The sequence below is a fragment of the Sinohyriopsis cumingii genome, chromosome 6 (assembly GCF_028554795.1).
Source record: "Sinohyriopsis cumingii isolate HCF-2022 chromosome 6, ASM2855479v2, whole genome shotgun sequence".
Taxonomy (NCBI): Eukaryota; Metazoa; Mollusca; class Bivalvia; order Unionida; family Unionidae; genus Sinohyriopsis; species Sinohyriopsis cumingii.
In genome coordinates, this window is record NC_142966.1 from 31,851,652 (window position 1) to 31,875,926 (window position 24,275).

A 24,275-nucleotide genomic window follows, 5' to 3' on the forward strand; every position below is an offset into this window, starting at 1 on the left:
TTTTACAAATGCTAACCACTGAGCCACTGTGCCTCAGAAGGAAACTCAATAACAAAAAGTATGAAAAAGTAGGGCTCTCAGTAGGGCCGCTCAAAACCCTGCATTTTTCTCACAACTTAAATTAATGTCAATTTTCAAACCAGTGTTGAAATAAGATTTTAAAAAATGCAATTATGTATCATTTTCCAGAATATCTTCTTCATGACATTTATGTCAATATATTTTAAGGCTGTGTATACAGTCTACTGTCAGACGCTAGTGTTGGCTTAAAAGAGGTTGTGTATAGTCTACACTCAGATGCAAGTATTTGTTGAAAAGATGCAGTGTATACAGTCTACTGTCAGATGCTAGTGTTTGTTGAAAAGAGGCTGTGTATACAGTCTACTGTCAGATGCTAGTGTTTGTTGAAAAAAGGCTGTGTTTACAGTCTACTGTCAGATGCTAGTGTTTGTTGAAAAGAGGCTGTGTATACAGTCTACTGTCAGATGCTAGTGTTTGTTGAAAAGAGGCTGTGTATACAGTCTACTGTCAGATGCTAGTGTTTGTTGAAAAGAGGCTGTGAAAAGCATTTCAGACTTTAATTGCTCATAAATATTACTTATTATTATATATGTTCACATGATACTGTGATAATAAAGATAGTTTTGACTTAAAAAATGTGTTTTTTAATTAGTAATTTCCTATGTCATTTCCAAAAACATTATATTCTAGACAGGTCAAAATGCGACATTACTTGTCTGCATAAACATATCAAAATATTTTTAAGCATTGCAAGTACATAAAACTATGGATGCTTGGTACAAAGTAGTGTATTCTGATTTCTAACCTGTAAAAATCGTCTTACTGGTTGGAAAAAGTAATGTTAACAAATTTAATTTTTACCACCCTAATGTTACATGTGATGCATCTGTCCGGCTGGTTATGTGATGATCAATGACTTGCCCTGTCAAAATACTTTCAGTAAATTAAATAGCAAGATGTGCATTGTGGAGTCATTTTATACCTTGTCTGAATAACGAAAATTCAAATACTTTTACATATTCAACATTTGACAAATTAACAAATTTACAGACAAACCATCTGTGTCTGTCTGCTTTCACCGTTACATGAGTAAAATTTTGGGTTCTATTTTTACTGAAACTCCAAGCATTTGCACATGAAATTCAGTTTTCATGCGTCTAATTTGCTATCCTTTTGTGAAAAACCATCACTGAACCGATCAGAGGCTGTTTACAGTTGATCAGGATCCTTGCTAAAGATGTCCATTACGTGATATGTGACAAAATAAAAGAATGCTTTAAACGGGCAGCAAATAGACTTAACATAACTTTTTTATCTTTATCTTTGTGATGGAACACAAATATGTGATGGCCATTAAAATGAAAGAATTCAGTGATGAAACTCCAGTTTTTTCTTGGTACTCTCAAGATGGTCAAGATTTACGGACCAATTGAGTTCATCGATGTTACATTTTTGTGTTTGAACAGCTGTAATGCTAACAAACATAACTGAAATTCTATACCAAATTATCCTACTGACATGCCTGAAAGTAGCCTTACTGTTGACATTTGATCTTTTTGCAGTACAATTAAAAAAAAAAAAATTCTAAACAACCTGTGTGCAAATCATGTGACAATTATGGAACAAAAATCGCAGTCATAAAATTTGATTACTGTTCAGTGATTCTAGTGTATAATTAAACTGAAATAAATACTGTATTTCTAATTAATGATTGCACATAATTTGAATACTTATAATTAATATACATGCATCTTGTGTAACATTTATGGAACAGAATTGGCAATCATAGTAATGTGATTCTTGTCTTTTGTCTAGGAAAGTTATACAATATAACATTGTTTTGCTTAAATTCAGATTTTGAAAGAATTTACATTGACTGAGTACTGATGTTATAGCAACAGCAGCATCAGATTGATGATAAGGACGAAAACATTTCCTCTGAAATCAAGTGCTTAGTTCAGAAAATCACCCTAAGTTGGCATGCCACAGAGCATACATAAAAGCCAAAAGCTGAATAAAAAATCAATATTATATACTGCAAATGGAACTAATGCAACAAAATATAAATCAAGGTCTTTATCAATATTTGAAAGTATATGTACATACTAATACATTACAGACCCAACATACTAAATAATTAATACATTGTATAAATACTTATGCTTTTAGATTAAATCAGAATTACCACTGATGTCCAAATTATTCAAGAAATTTGGCAAATTATGGGACAATGAAGAGGCTGAATACAAAATATTATCAACAGATGTGGTGCAGTTACTTTCAGCGCCAAACAGGTCAATCACTGGCTCCCAAATATTTAATGAATTTTATATGGGTAAAATTTTGTCTGTCCTTGGTACATGAGTTACATTTTCTACCCTAATCAAGTTGTAATAGCAATTTAATGGAACATGAAATAATGATGCATCTTTTGTGCTAACTGCAAATGGTCACTAACATCTCTGAAAATACTAAGAAAATGTGTCACAAGAGAATATTTGTAAATTCCTAATGTTTTTAGTTGTTACTTGATGGATTACGAGTACATGATAAATGGACACATGTTATACATATCTTAACCATACAGATGCTGCTGATTTTATTCATTATGTAGTTGTAATAAATTTATGTTAATTTTTGTACAGATAATAAATGTAATTGTCAGTTAAATATCTAATTTGTCGCGTCCTGTTACGTGAGTTACAAGTTAATGACAGCAATGATCTGACAAGCAATATTTAGAAAGAAACAACTAACAGTTATCTCCCCTCTGTTATGTTATAGAAAATGGGATACAAGACCACTGATCCATAACAAAATTTGATGTGAAAATGAAGCATTTAAAATTTGGGGTATTTGTCCCACAGGACTGGCTAGAGAAAATATTGTTAGTCTTAAATCCTTCCACAAGAACACTAGCATTTTACTGTATGCCATATTTAGCAGAATAGTGCCATGTTTTTGGGACTAATTTTGTTTGTCATGTATGATATTTGAATATCCCATGCTAATCATCATAAAATCAACATTTTTTGTGTCGTGTATAAACATACTTTCATTTTCAAGTGGTTATCAAATGTGTGCTTTTCTGACAGCAACTTGGCAAACTTTCTTTCGCAATCAACACAAGACTGCAGATGAGCCTCAGAAGACTTGTAACAATTTATGGTGAGAAGTCCAGTGTAGTTAACTAGACTGCAGATGAGCCTCAGAAGACTTCTAACAGTTTATGGTGAGAAGTCCAGTGTAGTTAACAAGACTGCAAATCAGCCTCAGAAGACTTGTAACAATTTATGGTGAGAAGTCCAGTGTAGCTAACAAGACTGCAGATGAGCCTCAGAAGACTTCCAACAATTTATGGTGAGAAGTCCAGTGTAGTTAACAAGACTGCAGATGAGCCTCAGAAGACTTCCAACAATTTATGGTGAGAAGTCCAGTGTAGTTAACAAGACTGCAGATGAGCCTCAGAAGACTTCCAACAATTTATGGTGAGAAGTCCAGTGTAGTTAACAAGACTGCAGATGAGCCTCAGAAGACTTCCAACAATTTATGGTGAGAAGTCCAGTGTAGTTAACAAGACTGCAGATCAGCCTCAGAAGACTTCTAACAATTTATGGTGAGAAGTCCAGTGTAGTTAACAAGACTGCAGATCAGCCTCAGAAGACTTCTAACAATTTATGGTGAGAAGGCCAGTGTAGTTAACAAGACTGCAGGTCAGCCTCAGAAGACTTCCAACAATTTATGGTGAGAAGTCCAGTGTAGTTAAAAGTGGTAGTAAATTCACTTGAGAAAAAAAATTCATAAAAATTAGAAATGATCACATGGGGATCTCTGGGTGGCTTGGAATGGAATGACATGGGAATGAGTCTACAGGATATATGCTAAACACTGTGCAGGAGGCCTCTGATCTGTTTTCAGATGCTGCTGTTTTAGATGAAGTGTTGCTGGTTTTCACCAACAGTGTCAGTGGCTTGAGAGAAAGGTTTCTGATCACATACTTTCATTAAGACCAATGACTGAGGATGTTTAAAACAAGTAACCAACTTAAAGGAGTTTGTTGGAGGACAGCCCTGAACTTGAGGATTTTGATCCTAAACCTTTGGTGAAGAAATTTATTAAAGCATGAACAAGGTATACTACTTTGTTATAAGATAACAAAACTGTGCATGGAGTATAGTAATTTGTTTCTTTTTCCAGTGTTTTAACAAATTTATTTATTTGAAATGGATATAAGCTAATTAGGTAAATTAATAAAGAACAGAAACTTTAATACCTGCCTTGATTCCTTTTAGCTGCACACAAAATTAATGAATGCCAAAGTACAGCCATTTAGAATTGATATAGCTGTTATATCACGATAATAATTATCACTCTTCTCAACTGTCTCCATCGTCGCTAGCCAAGGTTTCAAGATGATAACCCTACCTACACCTTTGCATACTAAGCAGATACTTCTGCACTTCGGGTCTCTAAATTTCACTGGATGCAGTGACAAGCCGCAATTGTTCAAATTTAAACACTGTTCCTACATGATCGAGACAATGGGAACACACAGCTTGAATGTACTGATAAATAAGCAATTTTCACCTGCCAGTCCATGTTTGAACAAACATCTTCAACAATAATAATAATAATAATAACAATAATAATAATTATAATGACTTTATTTAGAGAAGGTAACTCAGTTAGTTACAGAACTAATCTACCTTGAGGCCTTCTACCTGTTATGTACAATATATACAGCATATACAACATGATGTGAAGAATCTGGCTTGACACTAGACAATTAAGTGATTTTAAAAATCAAAGTAAAAAATCTTTCACTATAATACACCTGTAATAGCTTCCCCCTTTTGATGTTAAACGTACAAAGTCTCCTTTTTCAATCAATTGCCTCCACCATTTTCGGGTGATGTACAATGCACCACTGTTGCACACTATTAGTTACTTGGCATTACATACTAAGAAAGGCAATTCATTTAATCCAATATAAGTCACTAGGACAAAACACTAAAATATCTGTTCACCTGCCAAGGTGTAGATAAGGTTATTATATCAGAACCTTGGCTAGCAAAGATGAATTGTCTAAGATTTTCTTTCTTTTGTAATACCATATATACTTGCTAATAAATTGAGTCAAACTGCAAACAACAAAGATCCTTATCTGCCATAGCATAATGAACCTGCAGATTAGGGTTTATGTTTTTTCTACTGATTACTCCTAAAAACTGCACAAACCCAGATCTGCCATGACATTATGCGATGGCAGATCTGGATCTGTGCAGTTTGCAGCTGGACTCATCTTATAAGCAAGTACATCCTGTAATACAAAATATTTTGCAGTGAATGAGCATCAGTACCAATCTGATTACATTTACACTGGTCACACAATACACACAAACCATTCTGAATTACTGTAAGAAAAATAAAACCTCTTGTCATCATGAGTCCTGGTATTACGGCTGGAACTCTGACTTTTTTGGTAGGAAAGAGTTTCGGACTGCATTTTTTAGAATCGTACAAAGAACTCTGAATCCATTATCTTAGTTTCTGTAGCATACCTGATCCTTGTCAAGGATGGCAAACAGTTTCTTTTGGTCCTCTTCTGAGATTGGAGGCCAATCTTGGTCCATGGTAAACAGGTCTTCACTGAGTGATCTGAATTCATCCTCATTTAAGGCTTGATCTCTGAAAAAATTGATGATGTTACTATACATGCTCCAAATGCAGTATATATTAAAAGCTGATCAGTTTCAATAATAATAATAATAATAATCATAATAATAATAATAATGACTTTGTTTAAAGAGGCTCACTTGGTCAAATGACCAATCTTCCATGAGGCCTTCTACAATTGCATTTGGGGCCCCGAGTGGCCGAGTGGTCTAAAGTGCTCTCTGTTACAGATCACTGCCATCTCACCTCTATCTGCGTGGGTTTGAGTCTAGGATTCGGCTAATGTGGGTATGTGAGAAAGCTTGCCAGTAGCTTCTCATGGGTCGGTGGTTCTTCCTGGAGTGTATGACCTATATTTTATAAGCGTGAATGCTATCCCTGAAAACAAATGCCCTTGTTAAGGTGGGAGCATAATAACAGATAACTGCCCAGTTAAAAGCACTTCCTATGATACTGATAAAATTAACAGAATGCTTTGTTACCTAAATAACACTGATATAATAATTTTACAGTTAAACCAGACCTGAAAGACCACCCTTTTGCCAAAGAATCATGGTGTCACAAGACAGATATAATCTCTCATGACAGGTCACAACACTGTAGTCAATAAATCTGCACTGAGGACCTGGTCATTCAAGAAAGGTGGTCTCTCACATCAGTGGTCTTTCAAAACAGGTCGTACTGAATGCAGAAATGAATTAAAAAAGGTTTCCTATTGTAGCATTGTTAAATTAGGCAGGTCAGTTTATGACTTATTATAAAACGGTCAAAGACTATAAAAGTAACAATTTGATTTTACTTTTAAAAAATCTGTTGATATGCAGTGAGACTGAGGCAATTCACAGCTAAACTTAATGAAATGTCTCATCAGCATATGCATCTGCTTTGTAAAATAATAAATATATTTCAAATTGCAATTTTGGTATCACCACAGAATTTTTGTTAGGGGGTTCCAGGGGCTTCATGTGAGTCTTGTCCTGTTAGAAATATGTTAAAATGATGCAAAAGGTCCCTTCGGTCTATTTTTGTCAGACTGGATATTGATATCCATCAAGATAAATGTACCTTCAAGTTTTATGACATACATACATGTACATAGTGTCACATAAATTTTGCTAAATGCAGAAAGCTAAGATGATAAGTGGAGTATAACGACTTTTGACTGTGGTTAGTCGTATACTAAAACTGATTGGAGTCAAATAGTACAAAGTTTTATGGCTCACATGCATTAGCATCAGAAAAACTTAGTTAAATGCAAAACTCTAATGTGGACATTTAAGCACAGAACCAGAATCACAACAACAACCACAACAACAACATGAATAATGCTATCAGAAACATCATACATATATTTCTTACCAATGTTTTGCTGGCAAAAACATAAAATATACAATATCACTGAATTAAATTTGTTAAAAATCATTAAAACTCAACAACAACAAATATGCTACTAAAAATATATTTGTTACATATCTGCATTTGGGATGATTGAAAAATAAAATGATTCTAGTTCAGTGGATATAAATGAAACAAGCAAACGCTTATAAATTTCCTAGCATTGAAAATTATTGCATTTTTATTTTCTGTTACATGTATAGGAGTATTAATGTACAAGACTGAACATTTATGGGGCCCCAGATGGCCATGTGGTCTAAGGCACTCGCCTTTACAGATCACTGACATATCATCTCTGTGGGTTTGAGTCTCAGATTTGGCTAAATGTGTAAGTGATTAAACTTGCCAATAGTTTCCAGTGGTTCTTACTGGGGTTTCCCAGGTTCTTCCACCACCAAATATACTGACTGCCATATATTGCCATTGCCAATCATATGCTGAAAAATGGCATTAAATCCGTAAAAACCAACCAACAAATAGAACATTTAATCTTTTGTTGGGGGTGGGGGGAGATTATCTTTCCAGCTAGGATATGTTTTTCTTTTGTCCCAAGATAACTTAATTTATCTATTACGCTGTGTAGAATTAGTTCATTTTCTCAAGAAATTTTTTATAACCTTTTTGGTTCTTCTTCCAAGTCACTAATTAAAAGATTGTTCAGGAGAAAAAGATCTTGGTGCTAACGTATTGAGAAAGCAACGCTACATGATATAATAGCATAATATTCAATTATGAGCAAACTATATTCTAAAACATTTTAAATCATCATATGTGTATTAATTATAGTACGGGGTTTTACCCATGATCAAAACATTGCATTGTTCTGGAAGTCCGTTAAAATGGAAATGTTTCTGATCCATACAGTTACAGAATATTACTTAAATTTTTTTATTTATTACCTATCTCTGTCATAGAGTGATAAACATTTATTGTATACGGATTCGTGTGAATCAATCTTTTCCACGACTGACTTCATAATTTCTCGCTTGTCCATGATACATCGATGGAACGCACTGTTTATGTTGGTTTGATTCGCTACTTTCCGCTGGTATTCGGATGATTGTCGGAGTTATCCGCTCATTTCCGGTAATCACCGTGAACCAGATTAGTGTACTGGCTCTACTAGTGGTTTCTCAAATCTAAATGTTAAATACATTTCATCCAGGACTATTTGAAAACCATGCTCACTTGACCGGAAGTTTGTATGCGTTAAAACTGGACTTTCCATCGTTGTATATTTATTTTATTCGCGTTGGCTTTTGAGACCTACCAAAATAAGATTTTACAGAAAAACGCCTCAGGTTTTACTGTAACATAATTCAAGATTATAGACTGCGAATCATTTTTAATTTGAAAGGAGATGAAGCAAAAGCAATGTACAGCATGTTCGAAACAGAAAGTAGGCTCAGAAGTTTGAACGCAGACGGGCGGGATTAAGTGGTATATCGATACGAAAGGCTTATTATTGAACCCATCCTGTATATTTGGAGAAAGAAAAAAACATTAGCATACCCGTCTGGAATCTGCAGGTGCTCGTGAGAGTTTCTTGCACACCCTTGTTAGCGTTTCGAAATGCAAGTCTTGTGAGCAAAATGTTCGCCGTATTTGCATGGACGAGTCTATTTTTTAAGCAATAACTGATGTAGTTCACCGTTTTTGATGATCTCAGTAATTCCACAAAATTTGAAGTTATTTTAATTATAACACGTATAAAAGAGCTCTCTTTTATTTGTTTAGCTGTTTTGGTTAATTAAAACATTGCAAATATTGGACGCAGAAGATACAGAGTTTACCGTAGTAGACTGTTCAAGCAACCCAAAAAGGACATTAAGCAGTCTTGTCTGCTTGGTTTCATCGAGAACTTCCGTTTGGTTTTGTACGTTTGTTATAACCTTGATGCTTTTATATTTTAAAATTAGTGTGGGGTTTTTTATTTTTTTACAAACAAATGGGAGATATACAAATACTACAATTGCACACCAGGCAGTTCCACCCACTAGTCTTCTAAGAACTGACAACTATTGTGTTAGTGGTGATTGCTGATAAGACATTATTAACTGCACACATCTTAGGTACTTAGACAACTGACCATATTTTAGCTGAATTGAACATCAGGATTTAGGAAAATTCAGGGCTGAATATTTATACATTAATCTCAGTCATATTTGAAAATTTCAAGAAGAAATAAAAAATGAATTATGCAGTTGAAGTTGGAGGAAATAAAGCTATTCTGTGGTAGTGTCAACTGACAAATCCCCATACTGCACATATACTGAATTAGACCAAAAATTTGTTTTCCACTTTTTTTTCTGACAGGTCTGGTTGCTGTCTTGTCAGAAAGAAAATAAATGCAGAAAACAATTTGTTGGTCCAATACTGACTAATCTTAAGTTTCCTCAAACCTTTCCACGTTGTATACTTGATCAGTTATAAGGTTAGTGTTTCTTACTTTGAAGTTCGATTTTGTTGTTACTACATGGTATTGGCTACATACTTGCCATAACACACCTTGTCACATGAAAAACATGATTTTGACACCCAAAACCCCAACATGGTCATGTTTAGAAAAACACAATTTTCACGAATTTTGGCAGGGCCCCGAGTGACCGAGCGGTCTAAAGCGCTCACCGCTATGGATGACTGCCATCTCACCTCTGCCTGTGTGGCTTCAGGTCTCGGGTTCGGCCTATGTGGGCATGTGAGAAAGCTTGCCAGTAGCTTCTCATGGGTTGGTGGTTCTTTCCAGGATTTTTCCAGGTTCTTCCTCCACCATTAATACTGGTCACCATGTATAGCCTATCCTGTGCTGAAAAATGGCGTTAAACCCTACAACAACAACGAATTTTGGCCCCACATTTTTTTGTCAAAACCCACCCTCCATTTCTTGACCACCATGATATATGCCTGTGATCATTATCTGTAGTATGTATCTGAGCAGTAAACATTCTAGCTCACAGCTCAGCTAAACCTATCCTTGGGGCATACAAGCTGATATAAGGCAGTTAAAAGTTGAAGCAGTCATATAAACAATCACCTTTCAGTTATTACTTAATTGGCTGACAATAGCTAAGGGGAAGTGTTGTGTTGTTTTAAAATCTGCTGTGGGAGAGCCCATTTAGCTAATTTGTATAGGTAAAATACAAAAAAATAGAACAACCCATTTCGTCTGAGTGCTAAGTTCATCAAAGAGACATACTGTTATTGCTCACTGCATTGAAGCCAACTTTAATAAAATCTGTGATCAGTGGCAACGTTTCTTTGAAGTAATATATTTTACTCCATATATAAAATGCAAAATGGTTGTTTCATTTCTCAGAATAGTGTTCAAGTGTGATTCATTTTGAAAAGTATTTTTCAGAAAGCAATAATTATCAACAAAGCCCAGCAAAATCTTTTTTTCAAAACAGCAGGTTGACAGAGTTGTCAAGCCCAGCAGTAAAGAGGAGCATTTAATTCTTTGCACATCATTAAACATCATTTCGACATGAGGTATTATTGTAGTAAAAATTTAAAAAAGCAGAACAAAACATGTTTCCAAGTTTAGTCCAAAGACACCAGGAGTGAGTGTTGTTGTTGTAGGGTTTGATGCCATTTTTCAGCACACGATAGGCTATACATGGCAGCCAGTATTAATGGTGCCAGGAGTGAGCGAGACACAATGACAATTACAGTTCTAGGCTAGTCTGGTGTGACAATTGACTGCTGTGCATTTACCCATCATTATGCCTCTGATTTCTCTATTTTCTTTTATAACAACTGTGTATGAAGTAGTTCCAAGAAAACAGATTTTTTGAATGTGAAAACATGTCACAGATTATATTTTGATCCACACGATCATAGCGAACTAGACTAAACTGAAAAAAAAATGGTTCCAGATACTGAGAGAAATGGGCTTTATCAATGTGATTCATGGATGCTATATGACTGAGAAATATTAGGAATTTTGTTAAAAACATGTTTCACTGTAAAAGTTTTGAAAGAATTTTACAGTGATGTAATTTAGCATTCATCATTGTAGACTTAGCAAACATTCAGCTTAAGTTAGACATGTAGACTAGTTAAAGTGAGTGCTATGCATACATAATTTATTGGTTTATTTTGTGTCTTTACTCTCATACTAATTAATAATTCACATGATTTGTGACAAGAATTTTAACTACATTTTTTGTACAGTATCTATAATTATGGTGTGTAATTTTTAGATTGCTCTTATACTCAGATTATGCTTTTTTTTCATTTATATTAGTATGTGTAATAATTATGCTTATTCCTCTCTTGGAAGCTGGCATGTATGAACCTACAATAAAGCAGTTATGGTTCAAACTTAATACAATTTCAGGGGCCTTGAGTGGCTGAGTGGTCTAAAGCGCTCTCTGTTATGGATCACTGCCATCTCACCTCTGTCTGCGTGGGTTTGAGTCTAGGATTTGGCCAATATGGGTATGTGAGAAAGCTTGCCAGTAGCTTCTCATGGGTCGTTGGTTCTTCTCGGGGTTTTCCCGGGGTTCTTCCTCCACTATTTATACTGGCCACCATGTATAGCCTATACTGTGCTGAAAAATGGCGTTAAACCCTACAACAACAACGAATTTTGGCCCCACATTTTTTTGTCAAAACCCACCCTCCATTTCTTGACCACCATGATATATGCCTGTGATCATTATCTGTAGTATGTATCTGAGCAGTGAACATTCTAGCTCACAGCTCAGCTAAACCTATCCTTGGGGCATACAAGCTGATATAAGGCAGTTAAAAGTTGAAGCAGTCATATAAACAATCACCATTCAGTTATTACTTAATTGGCTGACAATAGCTAAGGGGAAGTGTTGTGTTGTGTTAAAATCTGCTGTGAGAGAGCCCATTTAGCTAATGTGCAGAGGTAAAATACAAAAAAAAGAACGACCCATTTCGTCTGAGTGCTAAGTTCATCAAAGAGACATGCTGTTAGTGCTCACTGCATTGAAGCCAACTTTAATAAAATCTGTGATCAGTGGCAACGTTCCTTTGAAGTAATATATTAGGCCAATGTGGGTATGTGAGAAAGCTTGCCAGTAGCTTCTCGTGGGTCGGTGGTTCTTCTCGGGGTTTTCCCAGGGTTCTTCCTCCACCATTAATACTGGCTGCCATGCAAAGCCTATTGTGTGCTGAAAAATGGCGTTAAACCCCACGACAACAATAATAGTTTCCCTGGATTGGGTACCTGGGTAAATAATCAATGATTACCTGGTAGAACTTTCCTGAAATTTTGACAGCTTTATTCACAGTATCCTATAAATGTCACTACCTAAGGTCATCTAGTACAAAGTTCAAGAATTCATCCTCATTGTCTGATAAAGTTCTGAAATCCTCCATGAAAATGCTCTTTTTTTTGAAATTCATTGACAATTTGAAACCACAGTCTCTGCAGCCAAACTCCCTATTGGATGGTTACTTCAGTGCCACATGTCTATCTGAGGATGCTGACCCACTGGCCTATTGGAAAGGACAACAGGACCTCAACCCTACATTGTCTAAGCCTGTGTTTCTACCTACAGATTCCTGCATCAAGTGCTCTATTTGAACACCTGTTCTCTATTGCAGACAAAATCTTCACAGCAGACAGATGTAATCTAATAAAAACAAACTTTAAATGCTTAATGTTTATTCATTGTTACAACAGTAACAACTAAAATTGTTGATGTGAATGTGATGTAAATAGTTCTAAGTAGTACTCATTTGGCATGTTGATTTGCATGTAAATATTTGTTCGTAAACATTTACACTGAGTTAAAAGTTTTGTTTTTCAGTTATAGTGTATGAAATCTGGCCAGAAGAAAAAAAAGTTAAGCAAATGAAAAATTATCACAATTGTCCCCTGTTGTTGTTATTGTTGTTCTATGGATTAACACCATTTTTCAGCACAAGATAGGCTATACATGGCGGCCAGTATAATAGGTGGAGGAAGAACCCTAGAAAACCCAGGGAAGAACCACCGACCCACGAGAAGCTACTGGTAGGCTTTCCCACTTACCCACGCTAGCTGAGCCTTGGACTCGAACCCACGCAGACAGAGGTGAGATGGCGGTGATCGCTTTAGACCACTCGGCCACTCAGGCCCCTTTTCCCCTGTAATCGCAGTCATAATGAAAATCATCAGTGCCAGACAACCTGTAATTGTAATTGTAACCAAGCATCCATGCCTACCTCCAGCGTCATTTAGTAAATTGTTTTAGGCTAGTCATCATAAATATTGTCTGACTCCCTTTTCTTGTCTTCACTGTCCTATGAAAGTGCTTATATAGAGACTGAGCTTGGGTTCTGTCAGTAAGACTTCATAATTTTTAAAGTCTATTAAAGGTTGCAGCTGAAATTGTGTGGCAAGATCAAACAACCACCCTCTTTTGCTTGCCACTGAGCAAGTATCACACTTGTGGCTCAATCAGAGGGTCATTATGTGAGAAAACAAGCTACCAAATTAAAGTTAAACATTTACTAGAACAGGCAGAACTCTCCTTAACACTGAACAAATACTAGTCTGAGTTTTCTCTGACCCTTGCCACCCCATTTTTTGATATTTTTACATTTATGTTGGGGTGTAGAGTCAGAGCGCATTCCCTTTTGAAAAGGTGGAATTCGCCGACACCATTTGGTGTTGCATGGGGTAGTGGCTTTCTAGCCGACCCAGCACATTTTAACAACCTTTCATCCAGATATACCTGCATGAAATTGATAGGAATATGATTTATTTTCTCAGAAATTGCGATCATAGCATTCGTTATGTCATTAATCCACTGATACAGTACATCATTACTAAAATTTGGCCTGGATCTGGCCATTTGTATTCCTAGTCACGTGACTACACAACTCTTGCAACCTACATCTCAGTGACATCAGAGGTCATACAGTCACGTGACATCAACAACAGGCCATTTTTTGTGTTGCTGTAGGAAAACAAATCGACCATATAAATAAGTCATGTAATTTTTAAAGAAAAATGAAAAAGCATAAATATTTATTGTGAAAACAATGACGAAAATCTGTAAATGTTGCAGAAATTTGAAGAAAACCAGATTCACTACAAAGAGCATGTGTCAATGTGGTAGTCACTTGACACCAACAAAAACCATCGCTGATATGTGCTCGGTACTTCTTGAAAATGGTTTTCTCCACCCTGCTGTGATAACGACAGGTTTCTGTTCATTGTTCTCAGAATAAATATGTTGAGAATCAAGTATGCATTACATTTATTTAACAACATTAAGTGACTTCTATATACATGTAATATGTCCAAATTCTATGTACAACAATTTGGGAAAAAAATTTTATTGTTGATTTCATGTGACTATATGACCTCTGATGTCACTGACATGTAGGTTCCGAGATTTGTATAGTCGTATGACTCGGAATGTAAATGTCCAGATCCAGGTCAAATTTCAGCAACGATGTACTTTTGTCTCGCCTGTCAGTGGATTAAAGACATGACAAATGCTATGCTCACGATTTTTGAGAAATTAAATCATATTTCTATCAATTTCATGCCGGTATATCTCGATGTAAGGTCGTTCAAGTGTGCTGGGTCAGCTAAAATGCGGCTACCTCATGAATTCCAACTTTTAGATAGGGAATGCGCTCTGACCCTACACCCCAACATAAATGTCCAAATATCAAAAATGGGGTGGCAAGGGTCAGAGGAAACTTGGACAAAACAATTACATGTATTAAATTCATGTCTCGATTCAAAGGATTGTCAGCTTAAAACCGTGTGATTGCTACTTTTAAAAAGAACTTAAAGGAATGCATGGACTAGTAGAAAACTTGTATGTGGTATGAGTGTACCAGATAGCTCATTTTATTACCTGGATTATTATTAGTGTGTGAATACCCATTGACTGCTCTACCTTCCACCCCAACGTAACTCCAAATTCCAAATATTGGCAAGTTGGTTGAGAAAGGTCAAAGGGATCTCTGTTAACACAGAGACAAAATGATACTGTCTTTATATAGGTATTGTATAAAAAATATCATAAGCAAAAGGGAGGATACCAGAGGCCTGAGAAACACTTCATCACGTGTATTTGGACACAATTTTTTTTCTGGGATGCAGAAAATCACTTATGCAAGAGTCCTTCGTACACACGCAAGAGCTTTGCGGCAAATTCAAAGGCTTGCCAGTCCTGCTTCAGCTACAAATATGTTGATCAATTGATCATGTTAGCTATGATGATATTTCCAATGTCAGTTGATGAAATTTTTTCACTAAGTAAAAGGTACATGTACATTTTGTCATTATAAGATTATATCAAAAGAACATGATGTATTAGCTGGGTGGCAAGTTCAAAGACTTTGACTAGCTGTTGAGTGGTGGGAAAATGTGCTGATATTTACAGTGACTGAGCTTCGAGGCGTGATGTGATGTGATGTGATCTTGATTTTTAACGTAGCTTTAACAATTTCTCAGTCATATCGCTACGATGTCTGCAATATGGCAGTTTATAGTGATGTCTAGCTCTGGGGCATCATGCTGCAGACATGTAGCATGATGTCCCACCCAGTCACATTATCCTGACACCGGGTCGACCAGTCCTAACACTAACCTCTTAATGCTGAGCGCCAAGCGAGGCAGCTGTTAGTACCGTTTTTGTAAGTCTTTGGTATGACTTGGCCGGGGATCGAACCCACGACCTCCCGCATCCGAGAGCTTCGAGGCAGAAAGACCCAGAGGTGTACATGCAGTCATTATAAGAGTAGGTCATTTGAGCAAATTTAGCTTTCATTGTGTTCATATCCTATTGTAGCATAATAAGTAGTGCATCAAAATCAAGACATGTCGAGACTTAGACAAAATGCCGTTTGTAAATTTGGGTATGTATTTTAGGGTTAGACGGCAAGTTGGCGAAGATTGCACTGAGATTCAGAAGAGTTCTTCAGTTGCTGAAACTGATAGTTAGGATGGAACAGTAGCCAAGTGTAAGAAAATGTGATGCCTGGCTAAGTTTAGAATAATACCTTTCCTTGGATTGACAAAATTCAGTCTCACTCAAATGGACAGACAAAAGCTATATGTCAGTGGTGTAAAGAATTTGGAAAATTAAACTCAATGACAACCAGTTTTCCTCATCTGGACATGTAACCACTTAGGTATGCCTAGTATGCTTATGGGACTGCAACATTTGCTGGTGGGACTCTTATTTTTACCAAAACAAGCAGCAGGGACTGTTTCCTATAATGTTGGGTATACTTCTTTTTTCTGTAGACAATACTGACTTTCTAATTTTAGACAACTATTGCCTCCCAATGCCTGAAAATGACCAAAGTACAGAATCTGAATAAGGTGTGATGGACATTTATATGGACAAATAAGGGTAACACAATACACCATACTAATGTTGTGGTCGGGTGTAATGATTTCAAGTATTAGAAAGTAATTTCAATCTTGCCTTTCCTTGGAAAAAAATGAAAAACACTGATATGCTATTTTGTGTCTGTCTTGACCCTCTGGGCCCCTACCCCATTGGTCATAACTTGGAAAGTACTGAGACCCTCAAATATAGCCATATCTGTTGAATTTCAGTTACACTATAGTATTTCAAGCACAAGAAATCAGCTTTTATTTTTGTAATCCTATTGTTACAATTCGACTTGAACTTTTTTAGAGTTTATTATTATGTTTTACAATTCGTTGTCATAAAGCTTTTGCAGTATTTTTATTGGATATATTACTTAGAGCACTTGAAAAAATAAGTTTTAAGACAATTGCTTAGTTTGCTTATCAAACAATATTATCATAATAAAATAAACTTGAAAAATTAACATTGATATTATGTAGCAAAAAGTAACATTGCTGGTAACGAATTCTTGATGTTATACATGATTCAGGATATGACAGGTCTACTTGGAGGTATTATAGCTTTTATTTTATTTTATTTTTTTAAATCTCTATGATATATGAGTGGTTGTTTATGTGTACACACACACATACACACACACACTCCCCACCCATATTCTGAAATTTTCTGAACCAAATAGAAAATTTGCACGTAAGAAAGAAACATTAATATTAAACTGAAAATAACTTCAGACTTGGAATGTATTTTATCTACTTATTCCATAAATGTTGGTATTTATGGGTCATGTGTTGAGTAAATCACATACCTTACAAGTGCTGTGCCAGATTATTTACTGATAACAGATATTGTAGTAGGCTGATAGGCGAGTCACTGATCCTGAGTGCTTGCTGGGTTAAAGCAATACTCAATAAAGATTAGGGCCCAAAATGGGCTAATTCAAAGTCATTATACATTAAAGAAATGTTGCATCTAAGATACATTATTAATGACTAAAGCTTGTAGAAAAGCCAATATAGGAAGACGAGGAGGGTTATCTTCATGCCATCTTATTATCTAATTGTGATGGATGCGACTTGTTTGCATGAATGATCAATAGAAGTTTTTACAAAAAATTAGATACTGGGGTTTGACTATTTAGGCCTGCAGCCTCACTTTTGATAGTTATATCCACCTTTTTAAAACAAAGTGAATGAACTCTCTCTCACATACACACACAAAACCTTAATGTCTATGAAAAATGACTCTTTATAGGGAATTTTCATTGTTATGTCCAAGGGGTGAAAACAAGGCTTGAGTTTGCCTGTGTAATAAATGAAGACTCCCTGAGCGAAGATAGCCATCTCATTAGCATAACCATGCCTACTGATTAGAATAACTATGCCTGCTGATTATAATCACCATTCCTACATACTGGAATAACCACGCAGTTCTTTAAAATAACTATCCTGATAATTATGTCTACACATTAGAATAATATTTACACTAAAATCAACGATTTTTGTTTATGTATACTTAATTTGCATTATTGGTTAATTTTTTTAAAAATTTAAATTTCATTATTTGCTATTGTGACATTGTGTGTAGGACTTAACCTTGTCCAAAACCAGGTTTATTTTCTTCTGGACCTGAAATATTGATTTTTTTGTAAAATTCTGTAAACAACTAAATCATAGCTAACATATTCTCTCTGTGTGTAGGTTTGATATTAGGATTATTATTAATAGAATTAAACATGTTTATTTGGGTATGGGTCTAGGTTTTTGGGATTTCCCTGGCATACCTGACATAATCCAGGTTCTGTATTATAATTTTAGTAACAGACCTTCTAATTATAACTCACATTTTTTTCTTGTACACAGTTAGAACCTTCAAGATTGAAATTTTCCATTAGGTAATAGTTTTTATTAGAAAATGCTAATTGTGACCTGAGGTCAACTAGAGGACTATATAATCTTGTCACTGGAAAAATTATTAATTCATGCTTTTTAAGGTCTCACAGAATCAATTTGTTATGTCCAGAATTTCATTTGGGCTGGAATTTATTTCTTCATATGGTTTAGTTCATTGTTTTTTCCTCTGGAAATACAGAGTGCTCAAAATAAGATTCTTGAACAGAGAAATTCACTGAGATTTATAGAATTATGTTACTATGTTTCAGCAGACCAAGACCACAATACAGGGCACCACAGACACATCAGCACTTTTAGCATTGGACTTAATTTGGATTTCCACTAAAGTTTATTCAGAACTTTTATTATTATTACTTGTGTTTGGAATTCTAGGATTATTTTAGGATTTCATTCGCAGTTCTGTAAGTTCTTTTAGTTCAATTTCACTTTGTATTTTAGGAAAACAATTTTTTTTTCAATTTTACAAAGCTTGTTGCCATTCACTTTTTTCTGTTACTTATTTTAAGAGCATAGACTCATAACATTTGATATTTTTGTTGAAAGATTAAAGTTATAAACAGGGTCCATTCTCAGACATGAGATTGTCAGATTTATGCTAATTTCTGTTTTAAAAAATTGTGCCAATCATTCAACTGAAAATACAATTGCGCATTATGTTTGCAAGCCCTGTCTTTATTTCTCTGTTAAAATCTTTACTATATTCAGAATATCCCTCCCCTCCATTTTTGGGGGCCTCGAGTGGCCAAGTGGTCTAAAGCGCTCTCCATTACGGATCACTGCCATCTCACCTCTGTCTGCGTGGGTTCGAATCCAGGATTCGGCCAAAGTGGGTATGTAAGAAAGCATGCCAGTAGCTTCTCATGGGTCGGTGGTTCTTCCCAGGGTTTTCCCGGGTTCTTCCTCCGCCATTAATACTGGCCGCCATGCATAGCCTATCGTGTGCTGAAAAATGGCGTTAAACCCCACAACAACAACAACCCCTCCATTTTCTTCAGGGGTGAAGTTCTCCCCTGAATGTTCAGTTGTTCAATAGACCTAAGTTACATAAAGTTTGAATTTATACATGTTATATTGCAAAATTTTAGGTGTCAGAGCATAGTGGAATAGAAAAGTTTAGCACACTAGGGATGGTGTATATTTTACATAGAGGTCAATAGTCTGTTTAAATTTCAAAAAACATTTTGATTGGCAGCTTCTTCCAGTTGGTATGTGGAATTTTCAAACTGAAAAAAATTGATTATCTTTTCTTGCTATAAACAGTTGATAGTAAATTTAATTTTGGTGCATATTTTTTCATGAAATGGAATCAAGCCTGTTAATGTAAATTTAAAAGGCATGACATGTCTTACACATTTAATGCTCTAATCTTTTTCTTCTTCAGGTTTTAGACAAGTTGCTGCTATTTCTTAATCACTAGATCCAGTATGGCCATCCAGATGCAGGCTTTTGAAGGAGAATTTGTTTGTGGGGTGTGCTTAGAGTTTTATGACACGCCAGTTATGCTTTCCTGCGGACATAACTTTTGCAAGAAATGCATCCAAGGGATTGTTAATAATAATAATAGGGATTCGTTTCGTGGTTTAAGTCTTTTGATGTTTCACTTACAGTGCCCTTTGTGTCAGTGTCGGCAAGATTTCCGACATTTGACAGTAGATCAACTTCCTGTTAACAGAACATTAGAAAGTATCATTGACTTGTATAAAAAACAATCTCCCACAGACATATTTGACTTGGCTTGGAACTTAGACATGCCCATCAATTTCATCAAGTGTCAGCAACATGATCTTCCAAAAGAAAGATACTGTGAGCCATGTGGTGTAGCTATTTGCCCAAAATGTGAAGTTTTACATCATGAAGACTCGAAACGCAAAAGCAAACATGGAGTTAAGGACTTGAAGGATGTGGCACATCATCATCAGGTACTTTTCAAAGTCTCATGTTTTTGTAATAATAATTATAACAACAACAATCACAAATGAATAAAGTTTTTCCCAGATACACAATTTTTTTCTGTATAATTTATCATTTACTTATAATAAACAAATTACTAGTTTTAATAGCAGTAATACATTATTTGTTACTATTGTATAGCTTTCATGTTCCATGAGTTATAGCCCATTGTTTCCCCACCCCCACACACACACACAGATGACTAATAAGAATTTTTTTGGCATCCAAGGTAAACACAATTTTCAGAATCATGAACATAACACATATTAGAGACTAAACACAATGTAAACTAGATACTGTAAAGGCAACATAAATTAGAAAATCTCTGTGTATAGTTACAGTTGCAGTAGTTGAATTAATCTTTGACATAGAAAAGATCAATACACTATACAATAATGTATAGGCCTTGCAAGTAATCTTGGAATAGAAAAGATCAATAAAATAATTTGTTGGCCTTTCAAGTAATCTTGGCATAGAAAAGATCACTACAATAATGTATAGGCCTTGCAAGTAATCTGTAGCATAGAAAAGATCAATACAATAATGTATATGCCTTGCAAGTAATCTGTAGCATAGAAAATATAAATACAGTGATTTTGACATTTCAGGCAGATATAGCCAGCATACTAAATGAAATCAAGAAAAAGTCCTTATACCTGAATGAGCAGATTCATCTACAGGCAGATGTACTGTCCAATTTCCAGGTAGGTCTTTCAAATGCCTCATGTTTCTTTGTGTAAGGAATAAGACTGTCAAGTTTGGGGCCACTGTGTCTAAGGTCAAGGTCACTGATTAAGAAGGAAAATGGTTTCAGCACAGTTTTCTTGATTTCTACATCAGAGTCCTGGACAAAACTTTGTTCCTGGATTTCACTTGAGAATTTTTGGGTCAAAAGGTCAAAGGTGAAGGACATTGTCATAAACAATTTATAATATTTTTGTCCCAAAAAGGTCAGTTCTTGACCATGTGCTTTTACCATAGCAATGGCTTACACTTTGGATAAGAAAGAAGCACAATGTTATGATCATTGAAGAAAAGTGAGATTTTCACTGTAACTTTTGTTTTCAAAACTTTTTGGATGGCTTGTACTTAGGGTAATAAAGAATCCTTAGGTTTTGGGATGTAAACATCAGAGGTCAAGGTAAGTGTGATAAGAACATAATGGTTTCTACACATAAAGTTTAGATAAAGACTGCATTCTTTAGGCATTGGTCCAGGTCATTGAGACCAGTTGGTGAATTATTTCCAGAGTCAACCATGCCCCTGCTAGTGTTTATATACTGAGCTAATAAACATGTGGCAGGCATATGGTGTGCTAATCATGGTACTCTTGTTATTATATGACATCAAAGTTTGATGCTTTCTGATTGGTTAGATTGCCACCTTCTGTCATTGTTAATATGCATGGGAGCTAGTATATTTCAGAATCACACCCAACATGTTATTGCCCTTGTAGCTAGTCAGAGAATGAAATTCTTTCTGTGATTCATGCATTTCTAATTATGGATTGATGTATTTTCCATCAGTTCATTTTTCTGTCTCTCTCTCTCTCCTATTGGTTGTCTGTATTTGCTCTTAAAATATATGTTTAGGTCATAATTTTTTCGAAACATTGACTATTTCGAAAAAGCTCAACATGACACAAAGTATATCATGTTATAGCCCCCCAGTGACCACTCCGGTGGTCTAGTGGTTAGAGCATCCACCTAAGATGAGGGAGGTCGCGCATTCAAACCCTGGCTGAATCATACCAAAGACTTATAAAAATGGTACTAACAGCTGCCTCACTGAGCGCTCAGCATTAAGAGGTTAGTGTTAGGACTGGTCGCCCTGGTGTCAGGATAATGTGACTGTGTGGGACATCACTATAAACTCCCACTGTAGACATTGTAGTGATATGACTGGAAAATTATGTTAAAAATCATAACTAACACACAAGCATGCTCCATTGTCTGTCCATCTGTTAACTTGTTTGTCCCCACACATTAACATATTCTCCGTCATCTAGCATCGAACTCTACAGGTCTTGACCAAACTTTGTGGATGGCTTGCACTATGGATAAGGATGAAGCCTAATAATTTTAGGCTCAAAGGTCATGGTCACTGTGACAAAAAGAAGGAAAATGGTTTCCACACAATCAAATAATTCTACATTACAGACCTAGACTAAACTTTTTGATTGCTTGCACTTGAAGTACAGTAGAGCAAATTAATTTTAGGATTCAGAGGTCAAGGTCATTGTGACAGGAAAATGGTTTCTCTATGCAAAATTTCTCGACTGTGTACCTTCATCAAAGTATGTGGATGACTTGCACCTTAGGTAAGAAAGAAGCCTGTTGATTATGTAGTCATATGTCAGGATCATTGACTGAAAGAAGAGAAATTGTGCATGCATAATAACTTTACTTATAGAGTTCTTATGTTGACCAGATTTGTGGAAGGCTTGTACTCAACATAAGGAAGAGGCCTGTTGATATGTAGACCAAAGATCAGAAATCATAGTCATTTTGACTCAAAGAAAAATGGGTTTTGCACAAAACATTTGCTCCTGAGTAAGTTCCTGGGCAAAACGTTTGTAGACGGCTTGTACATAGGTTATTAAAGAAACCTTTTGAGTTTAGGTTCAAAAGGTTAAAGCTTAGGGTCATGGTAAGTTTTATAAATAAAATAAATGAGTTTAGTTTAAGACTGCATGCTCTGAGAAAAGCTTATTGTCCTTGAGCCCTTTTGTCAATAATCTCCATAGTCAACCATACTCTGCTTGTGCCTGCAGAGAGGACTGTACACATAGGGCAAGCATATATTGTGCCTGTATACATAGGGCAAGTATATATTGTGCCTGTACACATAGGGCAAGCATATATTTTGACCTTCATTGTACTCTTGTTTTACTATAGATGTCACATTGTACTCTTGTTTAACTATAGACAAGTCACATTGTACTCTTGTTTTACTATAGACTAGTCACATTGTACTCTTGTTTTACTATAGACAAGTCACATTGTACTCTTGTTTTACTATAGACTAGTCACATTGTACTCTTGTTTTACTATAGACAAGTCACCATCATGGAGTAGTGTGTGATGCAGGAGAGGCAAGTTTATTTACATGAGCAATTCCTTAAGCCAATTTGTGCAGTTTATAAACTGTACAAGTGCAGTTTCTGCAGGGTTTAATGTTTAGATGTTTACACTTTTTGAGTCAATTTAAAAATAGTTACAACTTTAGAAACCACATTTTTTTGCACTTTTGAATATGTTGTTTTGGGAGTGGTAATTCTGCAGTTATTTTTGAATATGTTGTTTTGGGAGTGGTCATTATTTTTTATTACAGGAAAATCAGACTCGGGTGGAGAGAGAACTGGACCAGACATGCAGTCGTCTGATGTCAATCATCCGTCAAAAGCAAGATGCTCTACGAAGAAATGTGACTGTTGAACTAGCAAAATTAAAGGATCCTTTAGAAAATGAGCAAAGAAAGCTGAAGAAACTACGAACTATGATGCAAGAACTCATGAAAAGCCTGGCAAATATTAAGAGAAACAAAGATATGACTCACCAAATAAAGGTAAACAAAGATATGACTCACCAAATAAAGGTAAACAAAGATATGACTCACCAAATAAAGGTAAACAAAGATATGACTCACCAAATAAGGTAAACAAAGATATGACCCATGTAATCAAGGTAAAAAGGATTTAATCACCAAATAAAGGTAAACAAAGGGTGTGACTCACCAAATAAAGGTAAATAAAGGGTGTGACTTACCAAATAAAGGTGATTGATGTCATTTATATGTTACCTGGTTTTCACCTTGATTTTGGAAAATAAAAGATGTTCAAATCAGTATGCGAGAAGCATGCATAAAACTAAAAGTTAAATCCTATTTAGTGTTAAATACATGGATGTAACATATTTATAAGTGGCCGAGGTAATCTGCCAGTTACCTCTTGATCTATTCCATAAACGCCTAACTACTAAGAGTGAAAAGATGGTAT

General features: G+C 35.5%; 2 protein-coding genes across 4 annotated transcripts in view; one reads left to right on the forward strand and one right to left on the reverse strand.

Moving 5' to 3' along the window:
- The window catches only part of LOC149796579 (uncharacterized), a 46,196-nt gene extending 38,073 nt beyond the window's left edge, over window positions 1-8,123 (reverse strand). The window contains exons 1-2 of the mRNA XM_089960632.1: window positions 7,992-8,123; window positions 5,583-5,709 (exon numbers count right to left, since the gene is read on the reverse strand). Of these exons, the coding sequence (XP_089816758.1) occupies window positions 5,583-5,709; window positions 7,992-8,086 (222 nt within the window). The 5' untranslated portion in view covers window positions 8,087-8,123. The remainder of the gene's footprint in view (window positions 1-5,582; window positions 5,710-7,991) is intronic.
- Window positions 8,124-8,150: 27 nt separating this feature from the next.
- LOC149796580 (uncharacterized) overlaps window positions 8,151-24,275 on the forward strand; it is a 33,967-nt gene continuing 17,842 nt past the window's right edge. The window contains exons 1-4 of one of the 3 annotated variants that reach the window (XM_089961286.1): window positions 8,151-8,968; window positions 19,710-20,247; window positions 20,887-20,982; window positions 23,612-23,845. In XM_089961286.1, coding sequence (XP_089817412.1) covers window positions 19,753-20,247; window positions 20,887-20,982; window positions 23,612-23,845 — 825 coding nt within the window. In that variant the 5' untranslated portion in view covers window positions 8,151-8,968; window positions 19,710-19,752. The remainder of the gene's footprint in view (window positions 8,969-19,709; window positions 20,248-20,886; window positions 20,983-23,611; window positions 23,846-24,275) is intronic. The other 2 variants (XM_089961287.1, XM_089961288.1) reach the window with 2 other exon arrangements.